General features: G+C 41.7%; 1 protein-coding gene across 1 annotated transcript in view; it reads right to left on the reverse strand.

The window, feature by feature from the left end:
• AJAP1 (adherens junctions associated protein 1) overlaps positions 1 to 2948 on the reverse strand; it is a 63526-nt gene extending 60578 nt beyond the window's left edge. The window contains exon 1 of the mRNA XM_067567096.1: positions 2174 to 2948. Coding sequence (XP_067423197.1) covers positions 2174 to 2948 — 775 coding nt within the window. The remainder of the gene's footprint in view (positions 1 to 2173) is intronic.
• Positions 2949 to 10635: the final 7687 nt, after the last annotated feature.

Genomic DNA, 10635 nt, shown 5'->3' on the forward strand with positions numbered 1-10635 from the left:
TTCATCTCAATTTTTGGCAACATTATTACCCGACAGAAGAACCTGCCTGTAACACAACCCCTGAATTATTATTATTAAAATTATTTACTTGTACTGAGAGAGCACCAAGCATCACAGACCAGGACCCCCTTTAGCTAAGTGCTGTGGAAACACAAAAAAAAGTCTCTGCCCCAGTACTGAGTACTATCAATGCTCTATGCACGCAGCCTGCCCCCATTACTAGCTTCCTATGGGGCACTAGATAATCCAAAGTGCTGTGCAGATGGGTTGTTCTATTTTTAATATCATATATTGTACATGATGCTGAGGAGAACAGGAAGCATTTGAGATCTCAGACTAATGTTTACACTGCAGTCTGATCATAAACCAACTTTATCAGTGATATGCTGCAAGCTCACAAGCCTGGCAGAGGCTAGATGGAAGACTTTGTTGGTGAGCCTGAATTACCCTGGACGAACTAGTCACAGTGAACAGTTTAATGAAGGATTTATCCCCTTACTCTAGTAAGAAATTATTCATGGAGTTTTTTGCATATTTGCAGACTTTTTACCCATATGTGAATTAATCAGAATAACTTGAGGAATGTTCTGTGGGTACTCGTTTCAGCCTATGGGTTGCTCAGTGCGACTGTTTCTGCATTCAGAACTCGGTGTGTCTGATCACCTAAGTCAAGGGAAGTTGTTTCTACTCCTGAGGCCAAAAAGAGCTTCTGAGATGGTCATCGCACATTTGTCATCAACACCCATGCAAATATATAACAACATGGATACCTACAGCACGTTCTCTAACTAAGAACATTTTTGCAATCACAAACTCACTCAACAAATATTCTTGGAGAACAAATGAGAGGAATCCTGAATAGAAATGAAAGGAATTGGTCGCTCTCATTGAAACAAAAGTTTTGTGACTTCTTTAGCAGCATTCTCCCAGGTCAAAATGCACCAAATTAACCTTTGTGTCCAGTCTGCATGAGAAATACGTACTACAGTAAGAGAGAAAACAGTTATGAGACTGACTTCAGCAGGCATTGCTGAATACTTCTGTACATCTAAATTAGGGAGGGAATAATGAAAACCAAACTCATTGTTTTCTCGTCAGTCACCAAAGCTGAAATGTTCCAGAGGGGTAGCCGTGTTAGTCTGTATACAGCAAAAACAACGAGAGTTCTGTGGCATTTTAAAGACTAACAAATTTAATATTTTTAGACATAAGCTTTTGAGAGACTTCAGCTCTCTTCTTCCTTTTGAGAGACTTCAGCTCTCTTCTTCAGATGTATTATCATTATCATTATCAGATGTATATATCATGTATAATACATCTGAAGAAGAGAGCTGAAGTCTCTCGAAAGCTTATGTCTAAAAATATTAAATTTGTTAGTCTTTAAAGTGCCACAGAACTCTCGTTGTCAAAGCTGAAATGTAAGTATGTTTGCATACTGGACTGTGTCAATGTGCCACATAAATACATTGTTATATTGTTACTTTTCAGGATTTGTGAAGACTTGCTTGCTGCATATAAAATCTGTGTCTGCAGTTCAGAGCTAGCAACTCTAGTGTGTATATGATTAGTGACATATTGTATGAAGGAGACTAGAAAGAAATATGTGAACAGAAAAATATTTTGTTGGATAAATACCCCAAAGTCTGGATGCTTCATGATTTTGCAAAACCAGGCTGCAAATCTTGTTGGGAGATTTCCCGTTCTTCCTGTTTCTGGTTAGGGCCAAAAATACTGCAATATTTTTTTGGGGGGAACCCAAGAAGGCAGAAGCAGATTGAAATACAATAGAAAGATTATACAAATGTTTTACAAATCACAAAAAAGGTTTGATCTGAATTTCAGATCAAAACTCAGATCAGTATCCATTTTATTCAAAGCTGCTCACCCATACTCCCCTAACTGAAAATTGCTTAACTGTTTTGAAACCTGGACATTATACTATAATGTTCTCTTTAATTATTCCTTAATGATGATTGCAGCCTGGCAGAGCAAACACAATATGAAACCTTCGTCACACACTGCACCTGTTTATATTGTGGCATTGGCCCATACTACAGCCTCCTCATTGGTGCCCATCATATAGGACACATCTCTGCCCTCTGTGATAGGTTCTTTGCTCTTACTTGGCTTGGATCAATAGTTAAAACAAAACCTATAAACAGACAGAAAATACCTGAAGTGTCTCCCGGTATCTTAGGTGCATGGGCTTCTTTTCCATTGTTCTTGTGGCTGGTGTACGGTTCCGTTGTGCTAATCCTGCCAGGGTTGTTCTTGCGTACTTTAATCCCTGGCACGGGTGATGCTGTGAACCCCTTAGATTGTACAGTCGTGGAAGTGGTAGTGGTGGTGGTTGCCACAGTAGTCGTTCTGGTTTGTAAAGTGGAAGTTGTGGTGGTGCCATAATTCCCAGGGAACGTACTGGTTTCTATGGAGTCCTCTTCCCCTGTTGGGCCCCATACAATTACTTCAGGCACCACGGTGGGCCTGCTGTCTCTGTAATCAAAATTTCTTCCTCGGAGGTGCCTTTTTCCCCTTTTCAAATGAGGCTGCTGGTCTGTATTCCTGCTGCTCCCATCTACAACAGAAGGGGCTGATTTTGTAGTAGTGAAGTGCTTGGACTGCACACTTTTATAAAGAAGGCCTGCTAATTGGTCTGTGGCTTTTTGTGGCCTTTTTGAATGATATGTTTGTATTTGCCCACGAGATCGTTCAGGATGAGAAGAAACATGGTTCCAAAACGGGCCAGGAATCCTCAGTCGCTGTCCATTTTTAAAACTCCACAAAGAACTATGGGACAATCTATGCCAGTGAGAAGGCTTTTTCAAGAGCCTAAACTCTTGCCCTTGGGCTACAGATTCACAGATGGTGAAATCCATGGCTAGTTGAAACATGGCTATTAATATCCAAGCATGGCTTCCTACTGGGCAACCTGACCTGCGGACAGACATCGAACTGTATTAGAAAAAGAGAAAGAAAATGATTTATGTAACAGATTAGAATGCAATGTTTGTGTATCTATTAGCGTAGCATGCCAGGCTTACCCATGTTGAGAAGAAAAATCTGATAACCAAACCTGAAGAAACATAATGAAAAGTAACTTTTGTAGCTTCAAAAGAATATACCATCCGCTTTTCTAAGTATTAAGGGCAACATTTTCAGAAGTAACCTCAAGGTGTTTTAGGTTGAAACCCCAAAACCTGGAGCATTCAAAATCAATGTCCATTTTTGAAATGTTCGCCTAAGATTATTTTTAAGTAGGGGTATGAAGCAGAAACCATACATTGTCATGCTCTGAATGATTCAAGAATAGTTTCTACAATGAAAAGTCCTTAATATGTTCAGTGTCTGTGTATTCCTGAACTCAGCATTCTTAGCTAAACTGTATATTATAGATAGAGTATATAACAAATATCTATTCTCCCAACATTCAGTCTCTTTATTCACAAATGTAAAGCTAATTTGAGTGGAGGAGAGGCATTTCCAGTCATGGAAGGCCAGGTTGAGAAGGAGACTCAAATTTAATTAGATTAAATTATAAAATACTAATCCTACCATAAAAGGCTTGACTTCATTAACCCAAATCTACCTCTAAGGCCCAGATTCTGCAACCTATGGTATGCACAGATCTTGGGGCTTGTGTAGAGCCTCAGTGACTTCAAGGATGCTCTACACTGCTTGCATGAAACAAATTTGCAAATTCAGGGCCTGCCTTTGTAGTTCTGATGAATAAACATTTCACTTGATGGTAAGATGTCCCCCTGTGCTATCTGTGTAATTAGTGAGCAAGATACTGATTCACACCAGAAGCCTTCATTAACAGGAGTCATTTTCATTCTCTTGCCCTCCTTTAAATATGTTGTTTATCTTTACATTCATATTTTAAATTTTGTATCTCAAATGCAGGTTTTCTATATAGAATTATTTTTTTCTACTTAAAAAACCATTTCCCTGCATCTCCTTCCTATATATCTATCTGGTCTGGAGTCCATGCCCATTAGGAGTAAGGAGATGAGATAATTAAATTAGAAAGTCAGCAACAAGAGACTTCTGAATTGAGAAACAGAAAATATATCAATGTACCACAAATTAACTTTTTCTGAAACTTTAGGGTTGTACCCAGTAAGATGAAATTCTCTTTCTCTTTCTCTCTTGCTCTCTCTCTCTCACACACACACACACGTGCAAATTGATTGATCCATTTTCCCTGACTATGGTGTTCCCACAATTTCCCACAGTCGACCTGATATTTACACACTAATTAAATCCATTCCAAATCCAGGCCAGTCAAGCCATAAGGAAAGTAGTTCACAGGTAATGAAACCTCATTCTTCTGCTAAGCATCAGTGGTGCTGATCTTCAGGAACTGTGCTCTCAGCAACGATGAAATTGGCATGGGAACAGTCTAGATCTGGGTTTCGTTCTGGTCTGGGTCCATACCAGACTTCATTCAAAATAAAGATACCAATAGCTATGCCAATGCCCATCTAGCTAGAGTACCAAGCTTGAATGCCGAGGCTACAGTGTGCCACTTACACAAGTAAAGTTCCAAGATACAGCTTTAAAGCAACACAACATTATATTAATGATGAGTTTAGCTTCCTTATGGGATTACTATTTATGTCCTTCTATCTCTCTTGTCAACAGCATCTAGGAAACCTGACCTAATGCATCACTTCTCTCCTCTCTGTGATGCCATGATCCTGGAATACGAATCTATTTCATTTTTACACTGCACTTCCACTGGGCTATAAAATATTTTATGAAATGAAACAGAATCAGACAGGACAGAAGAATTGATGAACTACAGCCTGCTGACTGTACGTAACAAATGACCAGATATGGTATGATCGGAGAGATATGCAGAGTGAATACAAAACAGACCAGGGAACTGACAATATGCTAATTGGTTCTATAATTTTCTTAAAGAAGTGCATGGAATGCTGCTCTGTGAATCAGCTACAGGCTAGGAGTGGTGTACTCTTGCTCTGCATGTGCAATCCAATTGTTATTAATCAGATTGCCTGTGCTTCAAACAGAGAAGTTACCTCCGGAGTTCATTTCCCAGCCTGACCTGCTTGGCTAAGCAATGCAATACACTTTCTATTACATCATTAACTAACAGTTTACTTCCCTGAAGCACACTTTGTACTCTAGGATTTTTTTAAGGGGTCTGTTATGTTACAGGCAATAAAGAAAGTGCAGTGGGGTGCATTTTAATTAGTCTTTGTACGTAAAATGAATAGCTGTACATGGCATTGAATTATCATCATAAGTCACTTTTTTATTCTGCTCTGATTTAAAACGCTCAGACCTTTTTTCATACTGAAGCATTGCTTCCTCTCCAATTTTATTCCAGACTGCAAGGTTTTCAGTTTTAACGTTTTCCCCTCTAAAGTTTTCTTAATTAATCTGAAGTACAGTTTGCTAAAATGATAATCAGCACAATGTCTGAGATACACACACACATATCCTTTTCTCTTAAGCATCACTGGGCCAGATCATAAGTTCATAGAGTCCAAGGCCAGAAAGCACCTATGTGATTATCTAGTCTGACCATCTATATAAACACAGGCCATAGAACTTCCCTAGGATAATTCCTAGATCATATCTTTTAGAGAAACATCCAATCTTGATTTATAAATGGCCAGTGATGCAGAATCCACCATGACCCTTGGTAAGCACTCACCATTAAAATCCTTAGTTGGCTTTTAGTCAGCATTTGCCCACGGAAAGCTGGGACTGAAGTCAGTGGGAGTTAATGGGCGTCTTTTTGATGGACTAATTCTTTCCTGCCTGACATCCTGTGCAGTCATTTATGCCAGCGCAAAGCAGAGGCAAATCCCTACCATTCTCTTCTCATAACACTTTTACACCCATTTGGTGCCTGAGTAAATGAAAGTAGAGAAGAAACAGGCCCAGACACTCATAGACCCAGTCCACTGCCAGTTTAAAAAGCTACCTCTAGACCTGGGGCCATATTTTATAAATCACATCCTCCTCTTCTTCTTTAGAAGTCAATGCACCTGCAAACAGAGTGGGTCAAAACTTTTCATTCAAAACTTTTGTCTTCACAAAATGTTCCTATTTTTAACAGAAAAACTGAACTCCCCTAAATGAACAATCTTTGGTTTTTTCAGTTTTCAAGCACACCCCTGCCTTTTTCCCTCCACAGATTTGTTCCATTTTCCCCTTATTTCAGCGAAAGAAAATGCATTTTGGTTTTGTAAAAGGTTTAGCTTTTGATTTTTTCTTCCTTGAAAAATCATGTTAAATTTTTTTGTGTGAATTTTGATCTGCCCCCACGATGGAAACACAAGCAGAAATATGAATACTAGCACTTCCGAGTACCTGATGATGCTCACTATGCTTTTTTATGTCCCCAAAAAGGGAGGCTAGACACTTCCCCCTTCGGACACTTATTATCCATTCTTTCCGTCAACTGAAAATTTGAGAGAGACTCTCCCCTTGAGTTAGAAAATAAAACAGTGTCTGACACAGCACAGCATCATCTGATGGACCAAATCTTTCGGACTCCAACTAAAGGGAAAATTTATGTGAGAACCTTGTAAGAACTTCACTCATGCACTACATATCAAGACATGAGATTCCCTTGGCAATGCAGTCACCATGTAGAAAGACAAGGTCCCTATGCCAGCAAGCTTACAACTCAATTTAAGACTCAGTACATTGAGTGTAACAAACATAAAGAGGGAAATTGTCAAAGGTAACAAACATGAAATCACGAGACTACCATTAGCCATTGCAAAGCCCCAATCATCTGAATATTTATTTGTTTTTAAATAAATAAATAAATCATCTCCCCCTTTCCCCCACCTGAGCCATCACTGGCCAGCTGATTTCTTAAAGGAGTCCTAGCAGAAGCAGGTCTTGAGGAGAGATGTGCTAGAGGAGAAGGTGGTGGCTTTTCAGATTGGCCTAAGAAGGACATTTCATGCATCAGGGCAGCATGGAAGAAAGCCTGGAGCTGCCTATGGGCGTTCAAAGCTGGCACCACCCTAAGTAAAAGCATTGTTAAGCTCTGGAACAGGCTTGGAAGGGAGATTGTAGAATCCCACCCCTGGAGGCTTTTAAGAACAGGTTGGACAAACACCTGTCATGGGTGGTCTAGGTGCAGGGTGCTGGACTAGATGACCTCTCAAGGACCCTTCAGCCCTACGTTTTTCTGATTCTATGAGCACTGGGGAGAGCAGAGGGGAGAGCATGACAACAGCAGACCAGCAAGGACAGACAGAATAATGAAAGGCATTGAGGAGACACAAGAAGCTTGGCTCTGACATGGTTGTGAATGGAAACTCAGAGCAGAGATTCAAAGCAGGAGAAGTGGTGTGGTTATAGCAGCCACTGAAGTATCACTCAGTGCAACAGGAGGAAAGACAAAGGGAGCAGCCAAAGCTTCAAGGCTTCACAGTGGCTCTGCATAACACCAGCCTGCCTCTGAGTGACTGGACCATTCTGCAGACTGGGAATGGCTGATGGAGCCTTTCCCCTTCACGTCCATCTCTAGCCAGCAGCAATCCAAGTGGTTATCCAAGCAGTTATTAACTGAGGGCTGCTTGCAGAGCATGCCAGCTCTGTCCAGCTCCTTGCAGACATGTGTCCAAACCAGATAAAAATCACAGGACAACGGGCACCGGATGCCCCCCTTGCTGGCAATTTCAGTAGAGAAGCCAAGGACGGAATGGGCAGGGGAGACAGAATTCCTGTTTAACGCCTATGCCTGGCTCCTGCTGCTCAGGGGAAGGCCGTCCCATGGAGAAAGGTTCACAGTCTCTAGGGGTGGCACATTTTCCCAAAACATTTTTGTTTGTTTGTTTTTTCTGTTTGTTTTCAATAAAGTAATCTGATTCTTGCAGCTCTGTGAGATTTCAGGACATGACTGAGCACTCACCACCCTTCCTCATGCTCTCTTTACTAGCTGCAAACTGTTTAAGATGGTTGAACTCATGTCCTGATAAGAGTATATATCATGGCACATAATGGGGCTAGTGGCCAGAGTTGTTTTGACTACAAAAGGTCAAAGCTGTTCTTTTATTTGCCATGCATTTTTGTGGGATTTGGCCCAGGGTTTGTTCTCTGGAGTCTCCCCTCCTCGAGTTTCAAAGCCTAGGTTTACTATACCTGTTATGTGAAAGTAATTGTATTCCAGCATAAGGGACATTTCCCATATGCTGCATGTCAGTGGCTCAGTAGGTAACACCCAGTCTCTGCTGATGAGAAGCCATGAGTTCAGTTTTCCAATGAGAACATTAAACACAGATTCACCTTAATAATATTCACAGCCCTGCTGCCATTCTAATGGCATGTCAGACTCAATTTCAGTTTTTGTCTAACTCTTTAATATGATTTGGAATGTCTCCCTGCAAGGAATAAGAGATGCAGTCTGCCCTCCTTGACAATGTATCCATCTTAAGAAGTACATTTGTACAGTGCGTGCACACAAACACACGTACACAGTCACTCACTGTTTGGCTGGTTCTCAAAAAGAAAATAGAATGTGAATGATGCACTTTTATTAGTAGCCTCTAAATGATGAGAGCAAAGCCCAGTCCAGCCGTAATCTGAGTGTGGCCAACCTTCAGCTGTCATGTTTGATCCTCCCAAGGACACATCTAAACCTTCCCTAGTTTTGGATATGCAGCCTACAGAACAATGGCATATGAACACTCTTCATATTTTCCTTGTTCATCTGTGAAACTACCGAGCTAAAATAACAGGCAAAATATTCAGCTAATAGAGATCGACATGGCTCTATTGATGTCCACGGAGTTGTGCCGATTTACAAGAGCTGAGGATCTGGCCCTAATAGCTCCTTGTTGCTCTGTTTCTAGGAACATCATGGAATTGAAAAAATGCTAACTCCAGGCTCATAGTTACTAGTCTGCACACTGCACATGAGCATATTGTTAGCTGACCCTGCTGCATTGCTGAAGTATACACTGCAGAGTGCAATTAGCCAGCTCCCAGCACAGCCAAAATCCCAATAAGAACATTCAGCACACCAGCCACCAGCACGTTGGTGCTAGCGGTAAACCAGCACAGAGCAGTGCCAGCATAGCCAGAGGAGCACACAGGCGGTCCTCGGAAGGATTGCAAATGTGCTTTTGCTGTTTTGAGGATGTCAGCAGAAATTAACATAAGAGCACAGAGGAAACCAACCCTAACCCAGCAAAAATAAGCATTTGGACCACATGCACAGGCTTCCTTGCATCATTCCAAGGCATAATCAAGCCCACGGAATGAAAGCTCATAAGGACAGAGACCAGGTCTTCTTGGGGGTGGTCAGTATCTAGCACACTACATGCACTGCTGGAATACAAAGAACAGGGATGCTAACAATGGCTGGCTAGCTGGCTCACATCTGGCCCTGTTAGCCTCACATTTTACAGGACATTTGAATGGGGTCAGGTCAGGGAGCTTTACTCTAAATGACATTCGGCCATTGCTTATTGGCTCCCCTAGAGGGGGCATTTGGGGCAGGAATCTGAAACCCTGTCATCTTGTAGGAGGGAATCTTATGTGACACCCAGTTGTCATAGGGTTTTGCAACAGCAGATAAGGTAAAATGTCTTTCAGAATAAACAGCATTGTGTAGGAGTTCTGGTTGTCTAGGCAACACACCACTCAACTGTTCAGAACTAGCAGTGGGGACATGGCTGCCTGACAGGAAAGTTTATGGCAGCCACTCCAAGGGAACGAGCGAGGCATGCTTCATTGCCAGTGCCCCTTGGTGCTCTGCAAGAAGGGTCCTCCCTCCAGTCGGCTCTGCGTGTTAAGAGGTTGGAGAAGGAGACCAGGAGTCAGAACTCCTAGGTTCTATGGCAGGTTCTGCTACTGACCCTTTATCTGGCCGTGGGGAAATCATGTCCCCCCCTCTGTGCCTCTGCCGTGCCATCTCTAAGATGGAGATGATAATGTTCACTTGCTGCTCAGGAGGTTTATGAGTTAATTCATGGTTTTAAATTGCTTTGAGATCCTCACTGTTTGGATGCCACAGCGATAGGTGGCTTAGATTTACCTCCATGGTCATCACTGACTATCAGGTGGAAATTATTAATTACCATAAATTAATATTAATTGGTTCTGTTCTGTGGGAATGGTTCTGGGATTGAACGGCATCTCTCTGTCTACTTCAGGTATTTCTAACTACAGACTAGCATTAAACTCTCAGGGGGGACCATAGGAAAAGGTGGAACATGGATCAGAGCTACCTTTGCACCCCATTTGTAAGCCTCCCTTGATCATAAAGCAAGCTAAAGGCAGGGTTAATGCATCCATCAACAACTGCCTCCCTCTTGCTCCTCATCCTCAAAATCACAGGTCAGGATCCATGTTGTGAGTTCTCAAATTGGCCTGGAAGCCCCTTTGTCAGTTGATGGTGCTCAGGATGGTGAAGAATAGACCCACGGGAGTGGCTATTGCCTTTAGAGTTAGGCTATTGGTTAGCAGTTTGTTAGCTACGAGGGCAGCCACAGTGGAAGATCTTGATGCTGCTTTGAGCATTCTCTAGGTGGAATCCTTCAGATAATTCCTCATTCCTTGACCAGCTATACAACTGGCCTGAAGTTTTTGAATTTCTAAGAAAATTTTCATCAAAATTTTGAATTTCAATTTTTT

This window comes from Emydura macquarii, unplaced genomic scaffold (genome assembly GCF_026122565.2).
Source record: "Emydura macquarii macquarii isolate MOO-44397 ecotype Brisbane River unplaced genomic scaffold, CSIRO-AGI_Emac_v2 contig_2768, whole genome shotgun sequence".
Classification (NCBI taxonomy): Eukaryota; Metazoa; Chordata; order Testudines; family Chelidae; genus Emydura; species Emydura macquarii.